The 24,894-nt window shown below is 43.0% G+C and overlaps 1 protein-coding gene across 3 annotated transcripts in view; it reads left to right on the top strand.

Moving 5' to 3' along the window:
* NFATC2 (nuclear factor of activated T cells 2) overlaps positions 1 to 24,894 on the top strand; it is a 161,895-nt gene that overhangs the window by 40,803 nt on the left and 96,198 nt on the right. For all 3 annotated transcript variants that reach the window (XM_060772100.2, XM_060772101.2, XM_060772102.2), the window contains exons 2-3: positions 7,058 to 8,090; positions 9,697 to 9,865. In XM_060772100.2, the coding sequence (XP_060628083.2) occupies positions 7,058 to 8,090; positions 9,697 to 9,865 (1,202 nt within the window). The remainder of the gene's footprint in view (positions 1 to 7,057; positions 8,091 to 9,696; positions 9,866 to 24,894) is intronic.

The raw sequence follows: 24,894 nt of genomic DNA, 5'->3' as shown, positions 1-24,894 counted from the left end.
CAACCAAACAATGTCCATGACTTGTATACATACCTCTATAATAATAATATAATAATTTTATTCTTATACCCTGCCACCATCTCCTTGAAGGGGCTCGGGGTGGCTTACAAGGGAGCAAGCCTTCATTACAGATAAAACAGCATTAAAAACAATCAAATAAAAACATAAACACAATCAGAACAACATCTTAAAACAATAGGCTGGGATAACAGTCAAACTGGGATCAGGCTCAAATTAGTGCAGTGCTTCTGGATTGGGGCCAGTGGAGAGTGCGGATTAAAGGAACTGAGGTTAGAGATGCCTTAACATGTCAAGTAATAAGTCAGTGGGCAAAATAAAGTGCATAGTCAGGGTAGGAAGGGAATAGTTCTCTGGTGAAACTGCTCAATCAAAGGCATGACAGAACATCCACCTCATTCTCTATGAAAGATGGATAAGGTCAGGGTCTGTCTGATCTCCCCAGGGAGGGAGTTCCAGAGCCATGGGGGCCACCACTGAGAAGGCCCTCTCCCACAGAACTCCTATGACGAACAGAAAATATATATCAGTGATTGGTGGGGGGGGGGGGGGCAAAATACTGTTTGCTTACCATTGAAAATTACCTAGAGCCACCTCTGAAGGAGAGCCTTCCCTGATGATCTCAAGGAGCTAGGAGTAGGAATGAGATAGAACGTAATAGGATCCAGAAGGGGACAAATCATGATATTTGCCCTCAACATTCAAAGGGTTGCATAAGGTGATACAATACTTAACATTCATATATGAAAACAATCAATCTGGATACCTATTATTAGAGAATTAAAAGTTCAGGTCAATTTCAAGCCTTGGATAGAGGAAGACAATCATTCATCAATGGGTATCTCAGTCTGGGTCCTGATTTTGTCAGAGGCTTCAAGTAAGCACCAGTAGTGGCAAGGTAAACATATGTTCAAGGGACCAGAGGTAGAAGATACAACTATTGTCAGCTGGAGATCAGATAAACAAGAACAAAGGCTAAAGGCAGAAACATTGGAATATGGGCTGATGGGGAAGTGTTGGGTTTGGCAGATGAATAGAAAGTACAAGAAGATGTGAGTTATTGTGTTTAATAAAGCAGCTTGGAACAGTCATTACATATATAGTCATTTTCCTGTTTGTCCTACAGTCCAGTTCTAACTACTGAATGAATCTATGGCAACATTAGAAGAGACAGATATGGCTATTTGTCAGGACTCGGTTTCCTGGCCTTGGATGGTGGCGCAAAAAACCAGATTCCTGACATGGAGGACTGATAAGGGGTTGCAGCTGGTGGCCTTGGGAAGGGCAGTTGGTGAATTGGCGGGGAACATTGAGCGGGATCTTTGGTCGGCGGGAAGAGGGGATTCGAATGTGGGGGAGGGTATATAAGGGTTGACTTGCGTCTGTATGCCAATCCTGGCTTTCATTGTGTATATGCATCCAGTAGTAAAAGTATCCTGTTTGATCACGGATTGGCGTCCTGTGTCATTTCTGGGAGCGGCTGCTGTGAGCTTACATTAAGCCAGGATTCATCAGTACCATCCCACGGCCGTGGTGAGGTACCCCTATGCAACAGGAGGAAGATCCAACGGAGGGGGGAGAACCAGTCTCCCCTTTTGGGAATGCGGAAGAGGAGCTGGAGAGAGTGAATGCCTTGGCTTCATCGACTGCGTACGCCCAGCCCAACGGAGTCACACAGAGGCGAGTGAAGGGGGCAGAGGCAGCAGCGAGAGAAAGCAGCGGGCTAGATTTTCCCTCCCCACAGAGGCTGGATTTCCTGGAGGAAAAGTTGGCATCCATGGAGACCACCCTCGCGATGATGTCAAAAGTGATGGAGCGGCTGGCCCCCCTGTTAGAGGAACCACCACCCCGAGGGGAATCGATGTGGAGCGCGGAGGAGAGGAGTGACCGGGGACCCGGGGCACGTCCCAAGACGCAGACGAGTTGGAGGGCCGCTGCGGAGAGTGATGAGGAGGAGGAACAACCCCGGGGACCGGCGTCCCAGCAGACGTTCCTGGTGCCCCCGGCCGGAGCCGGGCGCGGCACAGGGCGTCGGGAGTTGCCCCCGGAGCAGCGAGGGCTCCAGGGAGGGCCACCGCTAGCGGAGAACCGGGAGAGGCAGCCCCTTCTCTACCAACCTAGAAGGGAGGAGCTGAGGATCGAATTCGGAGGAGAAGCCGGGAACCTTGCGTACTTCCTGACTATGGTGAGGGGATATCTAGAAGATAACGCCCTTACCTTCGGGTCGGAGGCAAGCAGGGTGCGAGCAGTGGGCGCAGCACTGAGAGGGGGAGCAGCGGAGTGGTATGTCCAGCTCCACGCCAGGCACGACCCATGTTTGGGATCTACGAGGCGATTCCTGGCTGCGATGGAGGCGCGCTTCAGGGATCCGCTCGAGAGGGTCCGGGCGAGGGAAAAGCTGCAGACGATAACCCAAGGACATCGTTCCGTATCTGAGTACGTGGAGGAATTCCGGTTGAGGGCGGAGAAGGTCCCAGAGTGGTCCAACACCACCAAAGTCCAGATCTTCAAAGAGGGCCTGCGGAAGGAAATCTTGACCTGGGCGCTTCATCGCGACGACCCGGAGGAGATAGGTGGATGGATTGAGCTGGCCGGCCGCATCGAGACGACCTTGGCACAGGTCAAGAGGCATCAAGGAGCGGCGCCGCAGCAGACGAGAGCAAAGGAGGAGAGTCGGAGAAAGGAGAGAGGCACGGTCGGGAAAGCCCCAACCGGGGGGCCCAAGGAGCAGAGGGGCGGCTGTTATGTCTGCGGTCGCCTGGGCCATCGAGCTGCCGAATGCCGACAAAGGAAAGGGGGAGAGTCCCATTTCCCAAAGTTCAAACCGGCTGCAGGGAAGAGAGCGGAGGAGAGCCCCCCTTCTAGGGCCCCAGTGGGAGATCTGGTGAGTCACAGCCCAGGAATGCTAGTATTCCCGATCAGGCTAGAAGGGGAGGGGAAGTGGGCCAGCTGCAAAGCTCTCATGGATTGCGGCTGCTCAAGAAACATTATGGCCCCAGAGTTAGCAGACGAACTGAAATGTGAGAAAACCCCCTTGCAGAGCCCCATAGCATTCTCGCAGCTAGATGGATCAGTGGCAGCTGGAGCCCCGGCGCGATTCGAAGTGGGAGAAGTGAGATGTAAAGTGGGGAGCTGGGAAGGAAGCATAACCTTTGTAGTATCCCCTATGGCTACTTACAATATAATACTGGGGATGCCATGGTTAAAGGAAGCCAACCCACAGATCAATTGGAGGGAAGGCAGCATAACATTCCAGAGCGAAGAAGGAGGGGAGTGTTGCAAGGGGGAGGAAGGCACGGCAGGCAATGTGCAGGAGATTCCCCCTGAGTACAGAGACTTCGAGGATGTATTTGACGAAAAGGAAGCAGATCAGCTTCCCCCTCCTAGGAGGGTCGAGGTGAAAATTGAACTCAATGAGGACGCTAAGCTGCCCAGGAGTAGATTATACCCCATGTCGGTCAAGGAGATGGAGGAACTGAGGAAATATATTGATAAAAACTTGGCCCGAGGGTTTATAAGGCCCTCCGAATCACCCTTGGGGGCCCCAGTGCTGTTTAGGCACAAAAAGGATGGCTCATTAAGACTGTGCGTGGACTATAGGGGGCTGAACGCAGTGAGCACCACCAACAACTACCCCATGCCACTGACTAAGGACTTGCTATCGAGACTGTCAGAAGCAAGGGTGTTCACGAAAATTGACTTGATCGAAGCTTATCATAAGCTGCGTATAAGGCCCGAGGACAGGTGGAAAACGGCGTTCACCTGTGCGCTCGGCCATTTTGAATTCTCCGTTTGTCCCTTTGGTTTAAAAGGCTCTGGATCAGCATTTATGCAAATGATTAATGAGGTGTTACATCCATTATTGTATCGCGGGGTGTTTTGCTTTGTGGACGATGTAATTGTATTTACCCGGGATAGGCGATCTCATGTCAAATTGGTGAGAGAGGTGCTCCAGAAATTGAGGGAGGCAAAACTGTTTGCAAAGCTGCCAAAATGTGAGTTCAATAGGGAGCAGATAGATTTCCTGGGATACCGAATCTCCAAGGGAGGGATAGCAATGGATCCGGCAAAGGTGGAGGATGTCAGGGGGTGGAGCCCTCCCCAAACGCGCAAACAGTTGCAATCATTCCTCGGGTTTGCAAATTTCTACCGGGGTTTCATAGAGGAATTTGCTCAGATAACAGTGCCCTTAACTGAACTGCTAAAGACAAAGGGAAAGGGGGAAACGGTAAAGGTACGATCCCCGGGAGCAAAGTTAGATTGGTCAACTGAGTGCCAAAGGGCTTTTGAAGAACTGAAACGCAGATTCACTGAAGAACCAGTATTAATCCACCCCGATTTAACCAAACCGTTCGTGATCCATTGTGACGCGTCAGATTGGGCTTACGGGGCGGCCCTGATGCAAAGGGACCCAGAAGGGAGGTTGAAACCATGCGGGTTCATCTCAAAAAAGTTCAGCGAAACTGAACGAAACTGGCCGGTGTGGGAAAAGGAGGCTCTGTCAGTAGTGAGGGCCCTAGAGACATGGAGGCACTTATTAGAAGGAAGCGGCATCCCCTTTGAAGTGTGGACTGACCATAAAAACTTACAATACCTCACTTCACCCAGGCAATTGTCAGCGAAGCAAATAAGATGGGGGCAGTATTTCAGCAGATTTGATTTTAAGCTGCGTTTCCAAAAGGGGAAACAAAATGTGGTCGCAGACACGTTGTCGAGAATGCCGGAGGATGGAGGGAGGGGGCGAGGCCCAAAAGGGAGCATATTCTCAGAACAGCAGTGGGGCATGGCAGTACAAACCCGAGCGCAAACGGAGCGCAATCAAAGGCTGGTGGGGGTTGAGAGCAAGGACGGGGGATGGGAGGAGGAGATAAGACAAGCATGCAGGGAGGATGAGTGGCTGGAAAGAAATAAGGAAAAGGTGGAATGGAAGGATGGATTGGGATTTGTGCACAGGAAGTTATACATCCCAGGCAACCTAAGGGAAAAAATGATGATTAGATGCCATGGCAACAAGGGAGCAGGACACTGGGGAGTGACGAAGACCCTGAAAATGTTGGCACGTCAGTGTTGGTGGCCCGGGATGAGGGGTGACACCAAAATGTATGTATCCAAATGTAATGCGTGTGCACAAAGTAAGGCAACCACACAAAAGCCAACGGGGTTATTGCAAAAGGTGGCAGAGCCATCAAAACCTTGGAGGGTGATTGCTATGGACTTTGTGGGCGAACTCCCAGTCAGCAGAGGTCAGCGCTATATATGGACAGTGATGGATTTATTCTCAAAACAAGCACATTTCATAGCGCTGCCTAAATTGCCATCTGCAGAAAAATTGGCTGAATTGTTTATCAAACATATCTACCGGTTGCATGGTTGCCCGGACCAGGTGATTAGTGATCGAGGGGTACAATTTACAGCCCGATTCTGGGAAGGATTCATGCAGTTGATGGGGGTGGAAAGGACCCTGAGTTCAGCGTTCCATCCCATGACCAATGGGGGGGTCGAGCGCACACAACAGACTTTAGGACTGTTCCTAAGGACATACACAAACCAATGCCAGACCGATTGGGCCGATCTACTCCCGTTTGCAGAGATTGCATACAATGGAGCTTGTCACGCATCCACAGGGAAATCCCCCTTTGAGGTAGTATACGGCATGGAAGTAACCCCTTTACCAAAGCTGCCGAGTTGGGGGGAAGAACTGGAGGGAAAGGAAGGGTGGTCAGACAAGATGAAAGCAAATTGGGAGGAAGTGGCAAAATCACTCCGAGAAGCCCAACGAAAATACAAACTGTTCGCAGACCGGAGAAGGAGGGAAGGAGATAGATTGGAGGAAGGGGAGTTAGTGTGGCTGAGCACCAAAAACCTCAAGCTAAATACCCCCTCTCGGAAATTGTCTCCCAAATACATTGGTCCCTTCAGGATCTCTGACAAAATAAATGAGGTGACATATACTTTGAAACTGCCAAAGACTTTGGGGAAGGTACACCCAACATTCCATTGTAGTCTGTTGAAGAAATACCAAGGCCCACTGGACAAAGAAGGGACATGATGGAAATATGTGTTTCCCTTCCAGGAAGAAGAGAAGGAGGAGGGGGACGTTATGTCAGGACTCGGTTTCCTGGCCTTGGATGGTGGCGCAAAAAACCAGATTCCTGACATGGAGGACTGATAAGGGGTTGCAGCTGGTGGCCTTGGGAAGGGCAGTTGGTGAATTGGCGGGGAACATTGAGCGGGATCTTTGGTCGGCGGGAAGAGGGGATTCGAATGTGGGGGAGGGTATATAAGGGTTGACTTGCGTCTGTATGCCAATCCTGGCTTTCATTGTGTATATGCATCCAGTAGTAAAAGTATCCTGTTTGATCACGGATTGGCGTCCTGTGTCATTTCTGGGAGCGGCTGCTGTGAGCTTACAGCTATTGGCTAAGACTGAGAACTGTCCTGTGTTGAACATAGAATAAAGATACCAGTGCAAATGTTAGTATGAACCAGAGAAAATGTACTGAATCAGTGGAATTTATGTAAGTGTTGATGCACTAAGATCCCACTGAGTCAGATGAAAGCGCATACTCATACATAAATACCTATACTGTATAGAAGGGATTGGAATCATGTCACCCTTTAAATGTTGTGGGACTGACTGACAATCCCAGTATTCTTAACCTTTGACTAGACTGACTAGAGCTGCTGAGATTTGAAGTTCATGGCGTTTGTAGGCCAATCGATCCTTATCTTATGAAGTACGATGAATCCGGGATATTTTGGAATCCAGTGAGGCAATTATATGCAGTACTGTGCTGGTTTAGATGTTTTTTTGTTTTGTTTTTGTGGTTTTTTGTCCTCTTTCTTTATTTTGAATATGAGAGATTTTCATGCTCCTGGGCTGTTGATGCATGCCTTCTACATTAAGACAACATCAGTATTGTAAAGATGCTGCCATCTTTTCCTTAATGCACTATCGCTAATGCCTTCTTGTTAACCCATGATTGCTCAGCTTCTGCAGTGGTATGTCTAGTCTTAAAAGCAACCCTTCTTTTTCCAGAAGAACCGACACCTTCACATAAAATCATCAGCCCACCCTCTGGAGTAACTTACCCTCATGATGATGTCTCGGATTATGGCCTGAAGCCATACCCCTTCGTTTTGCCTAGTCTTTCAGCAGATCACATGGGCCGGTATGGACAGCCAGATAGCTTAGGGTCAAAATGCTACTTGGACCCTGTCAAGGCTGCCGGCCCCCCTACTCTGAGCCCTAGGATTGAGATAACACCATCTTATGAACTGATTCACTCGGGGGGTCCCTTCGGCAGCAGAGATACAGACCTATTGGTAGAGCATCAATCCAGCTCAGCTGCCACTAGCCCAAGGTTTACCCTGCCTGTCCCTGGCTTTGAAAGCTATCGAGAACCGCTCTGCCTGAGCCCTCCTAGCAGTGGCTCCTCTGCAAGCTTCATTTCAGAGACTAATTTCTCTCCTTACACCTCACCATGTGTTTCACCAAATAATGGCCCTAGTGATGACCTTTGTCCACAGTTTCAAAACACCCATGCTCATTATTCCCCCAGAACCTCTCCAATAATGTCCCCACAAACAACCATCGTGGAGGATACCTGCTTGGGGCCGCGTTCACCATCACCACGTCCCAACTCAAGGTCGTCATCACCGGGCACAAAGAGGAGGTACTCTTGCACTGAGTTCTACGGAAGCCAGCAACCCTCTGCTTCTCCACGGCAGTCGAGGACCCCCTCTCCACAGGCCTCTCCTCAGATTTCCTTGAGAGAAGACGGATCTTCAGTCACATACACCCAGTTGTCCACCTCTTCTACTCTCATGGATGCAATGAACAACCTCAGCACAGATCCTTCCTGTGGAGTTCCCACAAAAATATGGAGAACCAGCCCGGATCCTTCTCCAATGCATTCCCACAAAGCCAGCATGTCGTGTCATGTGCTTCAGCCTATTGAATACATTGGGACTTGTGATCAGGATGACCGAAGAAACCCACCACCAGAATCCATCTTATTAGTGCCACCATCTTGGCCAAAGCAACTGATGCCTGCAATACCTATCTGCAGGTAAGTGGAATGTCTGTGATCTAATGATACAGAAATTGTCTTTGGTTCCAAAAAATCCCATTATGCATGTGTATGGGATTGTGTAGCTTTAATATTGTTTCTAAACAGAAATTAGAATGCCAGGGGAAATCTTACAAAGTTTTCTGTTTGCATTATGGTGAGAGTTGTTGTTTGGGTTACCTTACAGATGCTCTTTAGCACATTAAGTAGGAACATATTCTGATATACTGGGAGCAAAAAAAATATATCTCTGAACAAGGTTACAGGTTTTGTTTATTTTATTTTTTACTCATGATCCCATCTCTAGATTTGGACAAGACTCATTCCCTGTTCTACCTTGTATCCGACCTCTGGCTGCACTTTTGGGGTTAGCAATGTGAACATTGTTGTGGAACGTTACAGGTTTTATGCTGTGACTGGGAATACCTGCTTTTTTACCACAGCAGATTGAGTCAGGGAATGCTCTGCAGTAGGGGATTTCTTGTATTCTTTTGGGAGACATTTGACTCCCTGGACTGAAGTCTCCTCTCTGCTTAGTTGGCCATGGATAAGCAGTCATGATACAGAACTGACCTAATTGCTGGCCTAACTGCTTCATAGACTTATTGTGGGAATAAAAGAGGAGAGATATGTGCTATTAAGAGCTCTTGGAACAAGAAGAGGCAGGATAGCATGTAATAAATCTCAATTTTCAAATAAAAAAATATTTGCTGTTCCAAAAAGAGAGCTGTTTTAGCAATCTCTAGACGGTGATTCAGGTCCCTTTGCATACTTTACTTATAGTAGGGAAAATGGTGACACTAAATGCTATCTAAAGATTGGTTAGCTGATATATTAGCAGTCTTGTGGGCTATCCACATGTGGTCAGTCTTAAAACCCTAGAGTTGATAGGGACTTTAAAGGTCATTTAACCTGCTGATGCTAGAAATCCTTTATTGAGGCATCATTGACAATTGGTCACCCAGCCTCTGCTTCAGCCTATTGAAGCCACCATTTCCAACTACAGCCATTAACTTCAAGGAGTTTGGGCTAGAGAGCCCACTTTAGATGTGGGGAAGCACTCTGCGGCTCACAGTTGACTATGACCTTGAGAGCCTTTGTGGTAGCCTTGCTTTGGGCTGTTCTCCTACAAATTACTTTTCAAGCTGACAAAGGAAATCTCTCATTTTCTGTAGTAGCTACAGTAATAATGATAATCTTACTGGGCAGGATGCAACTATAAACTATAAAAGGATTTGTCAGCACCTTGCAGTCTCTTCTCTCCTTACTTTTCAGTGGCATGTTATAGCTCATAGTATGTGTTTTATTTTGTTTCAAATAATCTGAGGAAAGTGCTTCTCCATTTGTTTCAAGGCCCACTTCCACACAGCAAAATAAAATCTCTAATTTTCTGCTTTGAACTGGAATATATGGCAGTGTGGACTCAGTTAACCCAGTTCAACGCAGATATTGTGGGATTTTTTGCCTTGATATTCTGGGTTACATGGCCATGTGGAAGGACCCAAGGAGACTGTACACCCTGCTGTTGCTGAATTTTGTTTTTATATTTTGGCAAATGGGTTTTTCACAGTGTGTGTTCAAATCATTTTTCATTTTTTCTGCCCAGCATTCCTGTGCAATCCCTTCCACCACTTGAGTGGCCACTCTCCAGCCATTCTGGCTCTTATGAACTAAGTGTTGAAGTCCAGCCAAAACCCCACCATCGTGCCCATTACGAAACAGAAGGGAGTCGAGGGGCAGTCAAAGCACCAACAGGAGGGCACCCTGTGGTCCAGGTAAGATAATTTCTTGGGAAAGATTAATTTTTGGAAGATTGTCTGGGAGTTTTACTCGTATGTAAGTTTGAGTCATAGGAAAAGAAATGGGGACTAGCATTCTAGTTCACCCTTTTTCTATTCTTCATGCCTTTTACATTTGGAGAGGGTTGTCTGGCCAAGAAAAAAAACAAAACCTCCCTCTGCCTATGGAGGCTGTCCTTCAGATTTTGATATTCCCGTTTCCATAGCCTCTATGGATACAGGAATCTCTTTTATGCAAATATGGGAAGTACACTGAGAAAAGGTGAAGAAAGGAGTATACACAATCCACTTCCTTTCTCTTATAGATTATATAGAGCGTATATGGAAGAAGAATACCCAAATGATCAAATATAACATCAACATGTTGGGTAAATGGAAGTAGAATAACAACACCATAATGTTTGTGTCATACTTTTGGGCCTCTGAACCAGAGGCATATGACTCTTGCCATTAAAATAAATGTGTTCTAGTTGCTCGTGTCACTCAAATTCCTGATTCCTGCATAATTAACAAACTTTAATAGCCCCTTAAATAAAAAGAAATTATGTGGGGGAAAGAACAGGGGATATCCTTTCATGGCCATAGAAAACTACAAGGTGTAGAAGTTTTGGAATTGCCTGATGGAAATTAATAATCACAGCCTTAATTAATAAAACTTGACAGGCTCTTCATTCTCCTCCTGTTCTTCCTTCTTTTTCTTTATCTTCTTCTTAATGTATATCCCATCTCTCGAAAGGAAATTTGAACTGTTTTGAAATTCAGTGAAATGTTACGTTAGTACAAAACAATATTTTCATGTTAATGTGGGTATAGACATTGTCTAGAGGGAGCATCTACAGTCTGACACCACTTTAATTGCTATAACTCAATGTTATGGAATCATGGGAGTCATAGTTTTACAAGGTTTTTAGCATTCCTTGCCAAAGAGAGCTGGTGCCTCACCTAACTACAACATCCTCAGTCAACTCGCATTGAGCCATGGCAGTTAAAGTGGCATCATACTGCATTAATTCTACAATGTAGATTCATCCTGAACGGAGACCTGCAATAATTCTCCTGTGTATTTTTTTTAATTTTAGAACTTTGTGTGGTATATAAGAATTTCATTAGAGGCATTTTGGCAACCTGCATATTGATTTCCTTTTGTGAGACAAGGTTTATAAATTAAGTTGTCACCCGGCTGGCTTTTTGCTCACAACGACTCCTCCTTTAGCAATATCTTTGCATTTGTCTGTATGACGCCAATAGATGATCTTTTCATTGGCAAAGTTAGAGTGTGATAAGAAAAAAGCTGGAGGTCAATGAAGTACTTCATAGAGTTGGCACCTACTTCAATGAGGTATTTGATGGCCCATTGTAAAGTTTACAAAGTTGTAAAGAGATACTGACACAGGTTAATTGGGTTCATGAATCCACCAGGGAAAGGTGAATGAGTTTGAAGCAGGAATGGTTTTTTTGAAAGTTGGTGTGAATTCGTGGAAGCAGTAAGGCATCTTTTCAGGAGGGGTAGTGAAGTTCGTGACCTCAATCCCCTTTCAACCTCCAAGAAGTATAAACAATAATGGGAGTAGTCATCATTCAATTTCTAGAGCATTTGAGGTTCTCCATTCCTGCATCAGGGCCTTGAAGAGTTAGGTGAATCTGTATTTTTCACTACAAATTCAGGCAAATCTTCATGGGAGAATCCCAGGTTAGCTCTCTCCTTAGGTATATTAGAATCAAAACTTTGGTGCCTCAGAATTAACCATGTATTATGTCTGGAATCCCACAAAAAGGGAGCTTGAGCATACAGGAAGAGAGCTACAGTGCAGTTTCAATTGCAATTTTTGCCACAGTAGTTTGCAGTGTTGGAAAGCATCTCAGGCAAGTAATATTCTCGTTTTGCTCTGTGGCACTTTTGTCCCAGTCCTGCCCACCTATGTTTCTTTGGATTCTGGTTGATACATGTAATTCAGGCACATTTTTTTTATTTCTATAGCAGCCTCCTTTTCTGTGTGGAGATAGGATTTATTGACAGAATATTCATGTGTCCTGTTCCTCAACTATAGTCCAACTAGAACTGAATTAATTGTAGTAATATTTTAGTCTGGCTTTCAGGCTATCTCTCATAAGATGCTACAAAAACATAGATATCAAATCAGGATAAGGGGATTGTGCCGTAACGGAATTTGAACATCCATGGATTTTGATATCCATGGGGGAAAAGGGGGGGGGGGGTGGAACCAAACCCCAGGACCCCCCAATGACCTATTGTAACATCTTTCTAGCTCCTTATTTGTAAGCTGTAATGTTCAGCACACAAGTTGTAACAAAAGCTATAACCCTGGAAAAGTCCAGTCCATTTTACCCATGAGTCATCTACCAAACTAAGAGAGGGCATCGCGCTGGACCTTGTCTGTTGTGATCATATGTTTCCCATCTATGTGTTCCATTCATTCTGCAGTATACTGATGCATGTGTGAACTAGTGTTGGACCTCAGAACATTGTGATTCATCTTTGTATTAGAGTATGGGCTGATATAAATGTTGAATTTTCCATGTTTTCCATCTCCAGATATTCAAGTCATGATGCATATCTATGCCAGAGACACAATCCACCTTAATAACAACAACAACAACAACAACTTCTATATATATAAATTTGTTAGGGGCATCCAACGGAGCCACAAAACTCCAAAACCTCGCAACGAAACTTAACCAAAATTCCCATGCCCATGACACAACCTACAAGGTACAAACATATCTACTCAAAATGAAAAACAACACAACAACACACTCACAAAACGGCAAAACTGAGCATGTGCATTGGCGCCCAGCCGCAAGTTCCCTGGCGCGCACACACGGCCTTCTGGCCAACGTTCCCTCTGCGGAAGCCATGCCCACTCCAAGCCCCGCCGTGCCACTTCCCGCACACACACACACCCTGCCGCAAACACACACACAACCCCACGCTCCATCACTCCCCCCGCTGCCGCACACACACACGCAACCCCACGCTCCATCACTCCCCCCGCCGCCGCACACACACACAACCCCATGCTCCATCACTCCCCCCACCGCCACACACACACCCGCTCCATCACTCCCCCCACTGCCGCACACACACATGCAACCCCACTCCCCCCACCGCCGCGCACACACACGCAACCCCACGCTCCATCAGTCCCCTCGCCGCTGCACACACACACACAACCCCACGCTCCATCACTCCCCCGCCCCAATCTTACCTCCTTTTACTTCACGCCACCTCCAAACCCCACTCCGCCCCTTCCCGCCCTGTCAAAATCCAGGAAAGACGGGAAGGAAGGAAAGAAGGAAGAAAGAGAAAGGGAGGTAAAGAAAAAGGGGGAAGGAAGGAAAGTTAGAGAAAGAAGAAGGAAAGAAAAGGAAAAATGGAAGGAAAGAAAAGAGAGACAGCAGAAGAGAAAGAAAAAGGGGGAAGGAAGGAAAGAGGTAGAGAAGGAAGAAACGAGAGACAGAGGGAGGGAAAGAAAAAGGGGGAAGGAAGGAAGGAGAAAAGGAAAGAAAAAAGGGAATGAAGGAAGGAAAGAGGGAGTGAAGGAAGGGGGAAGATGTAGAGAAAGAGGGAGGGAAGGAAAGAAGGAAAGAGAGAAGGAAGAAAAGAGACCAGAAGAGAAAGAAAAAGGGGGAAGGAAGGAAGGAGAGAAGGAAAGAAAAAAGGGAATGAAGGAAGAAAAGAGGGAGTGAAGGAAGGGGGAAGATGTAGAGAAAGAGGGAGGGAAGGAAAGAAGAAAAGAGAGAAGGAAGAAAAGAGACCAGAAGAGAAAGAAAAAGGGGGAAGGAAGGAAAGAGATAGAGAAGGAAGAGGAGAAGGAAAGATGGGAGGGAGGGAGGGAGGGAGGGAGGGAGGGAGGGAAGGAAGGAAGGAAGGAAGGAAGGAAGGAAGGAAGGAAGGAGGGAAAGAAGGAGAGAAAGAGGGAAGGTTGGCCACAGCAACACGTGGCGGGTAAAGGTTGTTATTTCTATTATTATTATGCTATTATTCCTATTAGACCCTGGGGGAATGGGAGAGGTGTCAGGTCCCAGAGGCAATGCATTGCATTATTGTTATTGTTATGATGGTGGTGAAATAAAAGGAAATAAAAAGTGAAAGAAGGAAGCAAACAGGGAAGGAAGAAAGGCAAAGGAAGAAAGGGGGAGGGAATGAAGGAAAGAGAGAAGGATGAAACCAAGTAGTGAAAGAAGGAAAGAAAGAAAGAGGTAGAGAAGGAAGAAAGGAGAGAAAAGGGGAGGAAAAGGGGGAAGGAATAGGTAGGTATCTCTCTTTCATAATAGTCCAGATATCTACCACAACTTTGATAAGTTTTACTATAGGCCACAGCAACGCGTGGCAGGGCACAGCTAGTTATTCTTATATCCCATCACCATCTCCCCGAAGAGGCCCAGGGTGATTGACAGAAGGCACAAAGTGTCTAAAAACAAACATAAAAGTGAACACAATATAAAATACAATAAAATAAGATATATAAAAACATCCATTCAGATGCAATCAAGCTGCAATCCTCTAACCGTGGTGGTAAATTACTGGCACCATGGCCTGGGTGTAAACATAGGAATAAAATAAGTGCCAGATGTAGTAATGGAGTGAGGGCATGGGATAAAGTGCAGAATGTGTGACTACTATGTAGGATAACTGAGGTCTAAATCAGGGGTCCTCAAACTAAGGCCCAGGGGCCAGATGCGGCCCTTCAAGGTCATTTACCCGGCCCTCGCTCAGGGTCAACCTAAGTCTGAAACGACTTGAAAGCACACAACAATCACAACAACAATCCTATCTCATCAGCCAAAAGCAAGCCCACACTTCCCATTAAAATACTAATAGTTTATATTTGTTAAAATTGTTCTTCGTTTTAATTATTGTATTGTTTTAAAGTGTTTATTGCACTACAAATAAGATATGTGCAGTGCGCAATTCATTCATTTTTTTTTCAAATTATAATCTGGCCCTCCAACAGTTTGAGGGACTGTGATTTGGCCCTCTGTTTAAAAAGTTTGAGGACCCCTGGTCTAAATATTCTCAAAGGCTTGATTGAAGAGCCACATCTTCAAGTCCCTATGAAAGGAGGACAGTGTGGGGGGCCTTTCTAATCTCCCTGGGGAGGGAGTTCCAAAACCGTAATGATTGTTTGCTCTCTGCAGCGAATCTTGAGGACTGCAGTGCTCTGGTGGTGGAAATGTCACTAGTTGAAAGGTTTCTTTGGAAATAATGTTGATTATTTTACTCATGTGTAAGCTGATTTGTAAAATCAGGACTCCCAAAGTCTAATTCTTCCTTCTACAAATGTATCGGTAGTTGTGTTGATTGCAATACAAACTGTGCTAATACCAAGCAAAAAGATGCAGGCTTGCAAGACTACAAATCCAAAAAGTTGCCTTTTTACAAAGCTGGCTATCAAATTAGGCCCATTGGACAGTACCCTGAAAGTCCTAAGGTTTCTGAAAACAAACTCCTCAAAAGCAATAGCGGAAGTAGAATTTTATATCTTATGGGAGTTAAATCTAAAGGAGCAGTTACTAGGCAAATAATAGATATTTCCCCACTTATCAAGGAAGATATATCCTTCTGTGTAGGTAATATTTTCTTGTTTACTTTCTGCATGTGTTTTCCAACATTACCTGTTTATATATTTATATAGCATGTATATCATTAATTGTTATATCTAAAATGCATCCCAAGCCCCAGGGTAAGAAATAATCTGCATTATTTATTACATGCTTAAATTTGTTTAGGTACTATCTGAAATGTACCTCCTCATATATACACAAACATATTCATACATGCATGCATGCAGAATCTTGCAAGTTCTGCTTGCAGTTTCCCTAAAAGTCTTTGACTTTGCTTTATGCCTTGTGTGGCACTGGCTTTCCAGGAAATAGTTCTTGGCATATTGAGAGAAATGATAAAATTCAGCTCTTGTTTACTGACTCTCTTAGTCAGTTGAGGTCACCAACTGCTGTTGCCATTCTCAAGAGTCCTGAATTATAGGACGTAGAACCTCATCCCATTTGGAACAGAAAGTGTGTGTGTGTGTGTGTGTGGGGGGGGGTTCATATTCTTACCATAGTGTTTTGTGTCTTTTCAGTTTAAAGAAAAAAAGGATAATTTATTCAATCGCCATCACATTGATGGACTCAAACCATTTCTAGACAAATCCTCCACTTACTGAACTATCTCACGGGGAAGTGTCATCTCTACCCATACCGCTTTCTTCTTTTTTTATTAAAAAAGGGGGAAACTGCTATTGCAGAAGTCCTAAATCATGAGGTACTGGAAAGATGTTAGTGCTTCGAGGACTTTAAAAAAATATTACCTCTGTTATTTCCAATAATAATTTTAAATAAAAAGTGAAAAAAGCAGCAGTAAAATGAGAAACCCCAGGTCTACAAAATTGGAAAATATAGCTACAGTGAAGTGTGCGTGTGTATATAAATAATTGTGCATTTTCTGAAATAAATAAATAAAATTGCTGGTAAAGTTGCATGAAAGACAATTTACGGCAACAAAAGCAGCATCGAGGCACACTTCAAGACCACTCACAAGAACACCCACACTTTCACATCCCTAAAATGACACCTAAAATGGTGAAATTCAACAATTCCCATCCCCACCTTAAAATAAGCACCATTTGTTGATCCTACACAAATGGGCAGCTCTGGAGTCAATTGCTCCCTGACTCCAAAGACCTTAGTTTCTACACACTTTAGAAATGAAGTCCTCCAAGCAATCCACAGAGGTAATCTTGCATCCTTTAATGAGCTCCATGGGACCACGTCTTTAAAATGTTTTAAAATGTTTAGAAGCCATTTCAAAATCAGGAGATGGCTTTGGAAATCATAATAACAAGATGTATGCAACACTTGTGTGATATTTTAATTGGCCAAACCACCAAAGGAGAGACATTATATGTTAATATAATGTCCTTCCGAATTATGGGAATTGTAATTTTGTGTGTCACCACCAGCACTCTTTGGTGGAGAAGGGCAACTTTGCAGAAGTGCAACTCCCATGATTCCATAGCTGTTGTCAAATTCTACAGTGTAGATGCCAGAGGCTTTGGTAATTGAGTTATGCTGTCTTCATCTCCTTAGTGTATGGTACAAGACAGCTTCATAAGTGTATAGTATTTAGTGAATACGGATATAGAGGACGCAGATGTATAGACTTTGTAAGAGACTGGAATTTCCCTACAATTGGGGTCCCCGATTCCTTGTAATACCTACAGTTTCAGTTCCTTATGTGAACCTTTGTAGACCTCCTCACTGTATGTATGGATATAGAGGAAGCAGATTCAAGAGCATGGCCCTATTGCCCCTGCTACCTAGAATAGCCCTGTATGCAAGAACATACAGGAAAGCTAGAATATGCAAGGAATGGTGAAACATTTGACTTTTCAGGCGATTTCTCTAGCTCTGCTGTGCTTATTTAACACCTGTAGTGAGAGAAAGAACATTTGTCTCTAGTGAGTCCTTAATAATAAAATAAAACCTGTTAAAACATTCTGGTTCAGGATTCATCTGTTTTGAGATATGGGCTCTCCCATGCACGGCATTAATCAAGAAAAGGTTTTAGGTAAGAACTGCCCACTGTATTGAATTAATTTATGAAATATGATGGCTTGTAACTTTTTAAAACCTGCCCCTCCCATCGCAAGGAAGCTGGCTTTGGTGAGGGAAGGGAAGCTGCTCAGCAGTGGGTCTCACATCCTCCCCAGTTTTATCTTGTGGTTTTGCTCTCTGATGTGACTTCCTCCTCTTTGCATGCTTGGTCTCAGGAGTTTGGCACACACCACCGAGGAGCGTGCACTCGTAGAGTACTTGCAGAACACCAGAACAATTGTCTATCTGTTAAAGTTACAGCCTCTGGCAGGACAAGAGGCATTCAGCAAGGACATGGCTTTTGTGTGTTTAACATCTTGTTCAAGGGCTGAGAATAGCAACAACTGCCTCTGTATTGAGGACAAAGGCTGGTGTTGACATGAAGCATTTCTCCCCCCACCAGGTTGGCACAATCACCCAATTCGGAGAGGATGTGGCACATGCATCCTGCGCCTCTCAGTAAACTTTTGTCCAAAACTACCAGCTGAGGGTTTTTTTTAAAGTTTGCAAAGAGGGATGGGACTCTAGAAAGTTTAGAAATAGGGAAGTGAACTATGATTACTCAGCAGCAAAAGAGGTACACACTCTGAAAGGTCTTTTATTTTATATTGTATTTTTGTGGATATATTCTCTGAATCAAGTGCAGTGGAATTATAAAACAGTATTTAAACAAAACATAAAATGCTTTAAATGGCTGGAAAGACCAAAAGATTTCACCTGGCTTTTAAAAGCCTGGGCAAGACATTCCAAAATTTAGATGCCATGCTTGAAAATCTCATCTCCCTGATATAAACCTTCCTTTATAGACAGGATTTGAGGGCAAGGCTCAGCAGATGACATAAAAATTCAACACCTTAAAGTTGGCCTGGCGTTTAAATATCACCAGCAATGCTTTGACTGGTTCTCTGAAGCAAAAAAGGTAGCTCATCCTTTTCTATGGTCGTTGAAATGTTGACTGCTATCCCAGCCAATAATCTCCTGTAGCTGTAGGTGTCCTTACAAGTGTCTGAGCCAATTTAGTATGGCAATCTGAATGTTGAACTAGGAATTTATTAGACAATGATTCAAATCCTCACTCATTCATGGAAACTCCCTTGGCAACTTTGGACAAGTTGTATACCTTCCAAATGTTTTGATTTGGCAGCGACAATCCCAGTTCTTTTCCGTTGTTTTTGAAATATCCCATTTCATAGAATCATAGAATCAAAGAGTTGGAAGAGACCTCATGGGCCATCAAGTCCAACCACCTGCCAAGAAGCAGGAATATTGCATTCAAATCACCCCTGACAGATGGCCATCCAGCCTCTGTTTAAAAGCTTCCAAAGAAGGAGCCTCCACCACACTCCGGGGCAGAGAGTTCCACTGCTGAACAGCTCTCACAGTCAGGAAGTTCTTCCTCATGTTCAGATGGAATCTCCTCTCTTGTAGTTTGAAGCCATTGTTCCGCGTCCTAGTCTCCAGGGAAGCAGAAAACAAGCTTGCTCCCTCCTCCCTGTGGCTTCCTCTCACATATTTATACATGGCTATCATATCCCCTCTCAGCCTTTTCTTCTTCAGGCTAAACATGCCCAGCTCCTTAAGCCGCTCCTCATAGGGCTTGTTCTCCAGACCTTTTATCATTTTAGTCGCTCTCCTCTGGACACATTCCAGCTTGTCAATATCTCTCTTGAGTCTCTTTCCTCTCACTTTTTCCCATTTTACCCCTTTGTCCTTGGTGTAAACTGAGCTCCTAGTGCAAAACTTGTTTGAATGTCGTAAAGATGCTTTCTCATCTTTAGAGGAAGGCAATGACAAACATTCTCTGAATAAATCTTACCCTTAGGATAGGGTTCACCCAAGAGAGAGTTGTCTTGAGGGAACCTAACAGCAACTTTGACTGTACAGGTGTGCACCTGGGACTATGTTGGTAGAGGAAAGCAGCATTGAAAAATAGCTGATGAGAAAAGTTCTAAGCACTTCTCATTCCGGAAATAATATTTTCCAAAATTATGTTTGTCCCCCAGTAATAAAAATGGGGGGGGGGGGGTGTAGGTGTCATATTTACATGCAAACTCTAGATTTTTTATGGATTACAAAATGTTGTTGTTGTGTGCCTTCGAGTTGTTTCCAACTTATGGCAACCCTAGGGCAAGCTTTATCGTGGTTTTGGCAAGATCTGTTTAGAAGAGGTTTCTCTTTACCTTCCACTGAGGCTGAGAAAGCATAATTTGCCCAAGGTCCTTAACCCACCTCCTAAATATGGAGCTGAAATATTGTCCATACAACACTCAGCAGTTGGGTTCAGAATGATATGGTTTGGAATTGGTGAATTAAAAGATTAAGAGGAGGTGACAATAAGAAAAGTCTCTTTCTTCACACCAAACTATGCCTTTCCTCCTCAATGTCTCAACGCTTGCTTAATAGTGGCAGCAACACTTTGTCATTTGCTGCTCTGTGTTTATACAGACATGGGTTCAACTGATCCCAATAATTTGTTCATAGCTAGTTTGGTCAATAAACACATGACTGTTTTTGCTTCTTTCTCCACAGAGAAAGGAGGCACCAGCTGGTTGCTCGGCACTGATTCCATATCAGTGAATTCATATTTTACTATTGTAGACTCTGTTATATATATTGTATTTGTCTTGAAAGTTCAGGTACTTACTGTTCAGTAAATTATAGCAGTTGATTACAACAGTTTATGTAAATATTTACAAAAATATTATCATAAATTCTGGAATTTGTGAATTTCACATCTCTGTTTTCTTTGTGCAAGAAATATAGCAGGATACAGCATCTTGACCTACTTAATTTCATTTCTTTAGAAATTAAATTTGTAGTATGGCTCTCTCCATCGTTGTATTTCCAGTTACTCCCAAGTTCTCCTTTCCTCAAATCAATATTCTCTTGGATAGAGAACAAATTGTGCAATAAATTTAGAGCTATGTATTTCACTTACATTATTTAGAGTTCGGAAACTGTGCTTTCATTAGACACTTTTACTGCAAAGGACATTTCCCCCATTGTTGTAAAATTAGACTCTGTATGTCATGCGGTTTTTAGGAAGATCAGTTACATTTACTGGAGGAACCATTTCTGATGCAGCAAGTGATAAGACTTTTTGGATGTGGAAGCATGTATGTAGCTGTGCTGATTTCAACTCTTCCCTTATCATCTTGTTAGTGGCAGGAAAAAGGAAGGAATAGGAGGAAGTGATTTCTCAGCTTTGTATTTGCCTTCATTAACTCTAGGCAATAGCTTTCTATTTTCTTCATATTTTTAACCAAAGGTTAGTGAATGAGTGCCTGAACCACCACTGCAGTATTAAAAAAGCTAACCACGCACGCACGCACACACACTCACACACACTTCCTTTGGAGAGAAACTAAGAGGAACTTTCATCAAAAGGAAGAAGGTTCCATTGGTCAAAGGTCAAGTTAATAAAAGGCACAGTGTAGGCCAGATAATAGTCCGGCCCCAAACATTGTTGAATATGGCCTTGCACTTCTTACCTATTACCCCAGTCATCCCTCTAATAAGCCCTGGAAATAAGCAGCCACAGATCCGTACCTGCCATGGCCATTAGCCCATCATAGCACTGTACTTAATTCCCAGCCCCCTCATATTTTGAGTTTGCACTAGCCTTGGCCCAGCTTTTTAATTGCTATGAACAGGCAGGATTACTTTTAATATGCATGTGTTATTGTGATAATGTTATGCTTATGTTGTTTTTCTGTTAATTTTATGTTCTGCTGTTTACTTTATATGTTTCAGTTAAGTTACTTGGAAACCGCCCTGAGTCCCCCTCAGGGAGATAGAGCGGTATATAAATAAAGCTTTATCTATTTATTTATGGAATGAGGCAATATAAATGACTAATTCATAATCAAATAATTATATGCTCACTGTGATATGTTATCACTTTGTCAAGGGCTGTCTACACAGACACAAACGGCTTCTTCAGTGACAAAGAGAATCCTATTTTTTTCATTCATTCATTCATTTCCAGTAACCTTTTCAATATTTGGCTATAGGTAGCATAAAGTATATTCAATGAATTTATTTGTTAGCTGGTTAAATGTATGACAGTCCCTATTACAGGGCGTTCATTCCTATCTATCTCTATTTCTTATTCATATTAAGTTTTCTTGTTTTTTGCCCATTAACAACTTGTTTTCACATGAGGCTTGCACTATATGTTCATATATCCATGTAGAAATTTTAGTCAAAAAACTCAACTTTGGAAGCCTGGGTCAACATCAGAACTGTACCTATTAAAAAAAGAACCAGGGTATTGACAGCCAGGGTTGGCTGGCTTTCTGAAGCATCATTGTTGTTTTCGCTCTCTGTGGAACGATCCTCGATTTATCCACAGATCATATCAAGTCCATATTTTTGACCTCAAAACCTGCCCTTGACTTTTAACTGAGGTCAGTTTACATTTGAGTATTTATCTTATGCATGAGTAATACCTGCACAATGGAGAGGTCCAGGAAGTATTAGACCATTGACATAATTTTAATTGTTACCCAGATATAAGTCCCATTAATTTCAGTGTGACTTATTTTGAGTAGGTATGTTTAAAACTGAAACACTAGATATGCATTTGTCTTCTGACACAGACATACATTTGTGTGTTGCCTTCCAAAAACATGGTAATATTGACTCAGTCTACAATCCACTGTAATGCACCAGCTGAAGTCAGATGGAATCATCAAGTACTGGGAATGCATTCATATATATTAAATTTTCCTTCTGGAAGAGTGCTTGCTGTTGTCTAGACAGACTGATGGGTGTTGATCTTCTCTAAAGATCTGATTCGTGGAGAAAAGTACACCACTCCCAGGAAGCAAAACCTCTGGAAGGAGAAATGAAAAAGAGATTACTTGCTAGTTTCTACTCTATTTTACAACCTGCTTCTTTGTTTTCAGAAAATGTGATTCTAGTTAAAGCCCCATTATACACCAAATTTTCTAGAAATGATTGGAAAAGTAATCACTATAACAGTAGTAATAATCATTTGTATGACCCTTGAGAGTTCAAAATATTCGTGATCCCTTTTCTTTTGGGTAAGACTTATGACTTCATCAGACGGGGATATTTTTGTTGGCATATGCTGGTTCCTTTGTAGTTTGCGACAGAACCCACTGACTCCCATCCCATGATGTAAAACTACTTCTGGTTGGACTCTGTCATAAAACTGCAGAGGAACCGGCATATGCCACAGCAGCAACACAAGAGGATTCCCATGTTGCATTGGGATTAATAAGGGGAAGTTGGGTGGTGGATGCTCCCCCCCCCCCATGGGATGAGGTGGGGCGAAGTTGAGTGATGTGGGGTGTGGGGTGATGGGTTCCTTACGCCTTCTGTCAGGCACCACCAGATTCCCCATGATTTGTGGCGATTCTGGTGGCATGTATGATGAGGTCATCTGAGTAGAAATTCTAATTACTCTAATAATTCTAGGTCAGGTGAAAGACCTGGTTAATCCAGCATTGTACTTAAGAAAATATATATCCATCGTAAGTATTATAGATGGAAGAGTAAAATAGAGCAGCTTACCTGAATCTTTTTAATGAGCATGGGAAAGAAAAACAATCTAGTTCATATTGTAGACAGCACTCTGCCAGGATTACTTATTCTAATATTAAAACAATATTTTGCACAGCAGTTTTCAGATGAATGCAGTTATTTGTGAGGCGAGCATCAAATGCGTACATAAAGAAGATGCTAATCCTTTCCCCCCATTGACCTGGCTTACCTATCAGTGGGGTTGTTTATACATTCATGTATGAAAACAATGCACATGAAGAAAATGTGACTAGAATTTTGTCTCATACCAACTATATGGAAGATGTAAGAGTGACCCATATTTTTGCATGACTGGAAAAAAAGCTATATATTAACTCGATGAATTTAGTATGTCTTTTATTTAATCTGACAAAGTGGTCCCTACTCCATCAATAGCTTAACTTACAATGTGTATCTTTGAGGTGCCAAGTAGATATGTTTCTGATATGAACATTTTTGTTTGTGCAAATCTACCTCTGGCCACACTTGAATTTTAAGCCACATTCTACAGGGTATAAGAGCCTGTTGGTTCTGAGGCACTGCTTTGATTCAGACTTCCAAAAAGGTATAAACAGAGTTTGTGAGTATGTGCTGTGTAGCTTTAACTTCATGCATAGTTACGCCATGTGTATTGAATAAACATTTGTGTTTATAGATACTTTTTTTATCAGCGTAACTACAGTTCTGTGAAAGGAAGCACATGCCTCATTTTTGCACATCCTGAAGAACAAATGAGGGAATAATACTTATTTATGAAGAGGCACATTGGTAAATTTAATTGTGCATTTTTGTAGGGAGGGTGAAAAACCAATCCCTGCAATAAAATCAATGAAGAAAAGTCTCCTTGTTTTCTGGATGATGTTATTTGTTTATTTGCCCGAATGCCTAGTACAGAATGCTGGGTCTCAGACCAAGTCTAGCCATGTTAATATTATAACTCTTATGATTTTTTTTTTAAAAGTGCCAGTCAATTTCTACCAAGAGAGAGAGAAAGAAAAAAAACCAAAATAGAATATGGAAAGGTACACATCATGTCTGGCTTCTCTTTCCCTTTTTGGTAAATGTGACTCAAATGAATTGGTTTTTCTCCAGTCCTCTCTATATATACACTTTTGAGGGAAGGCTTATTGTGAGTTGCTTGTCTTATAATAAGGGAAATAAGATCCTATTCCTTTTACTTGTTTTCTTCCCTTTTTTACTGGAGCTCTCTAAATATCAATTTCCATTTTCTCTGTCACTGAAAACAATGGCATTGAAACTTTAAAGGCAATGCCTTGGCCTTTCATAATATAGTTGAGTCTTGCTTATCCAACCATTACTCATCCAACATTCTGTATTATCCAACACAGTCTGCCTCCCACCCGGATCCACAGCTATTTCAATACATTGCAATGTTTTGGTTCTAAATTCGTAAATATGGTAATTACTACATAAAGTTAGCATATATTGAACTGCTTTTTCTGTGTATTTATTGTAAAACATGATGTTTTGGCACTTAATTTGTAAAATCATAATGTAATTTGACGTTTAATAGGCTTTTTCTTAATCCAATTAAATTAATTAAATTAATTAATTTTTGCTTATCCAATGTTCTGCTGATCTATTTATGTTGGATAAGTGAGACTCTACTGTAATTGCAATTCCTAACTGTGTGCATACTTTGACATTTTAACAAAGTGATTATGTCTAGACTTGATCTCAGTGTGAAAACCTATCAAATACATGGTATCCTCCCCAAGTCTAATGGATCTCCTTGGTGATAGTCTGAGACTGTTTCTTAAGAATAACATTCTCAGATATCTTGGGGACACAGTGAAGATTTTGGTGGATGACATGGC

This window comes from Anolis sagrei, chromosome 4, assembly GCF_037176765.1.
Source record: "Anolis sagrei isolate rAnoSag1 chromosome 4, rAnoSag1.mat, whole genome shotgun sequence".
In the NCBI taxonomy this organism is placed as follows: Eukaryota; Metazoa; Chordata; class Lepidosauria; order Squamata; family Dactyloidae; genus Anolis; species Anolis sagrei.
This window is presented reverse-complemented; position numbering and strand designations above follow the sequence as displayed.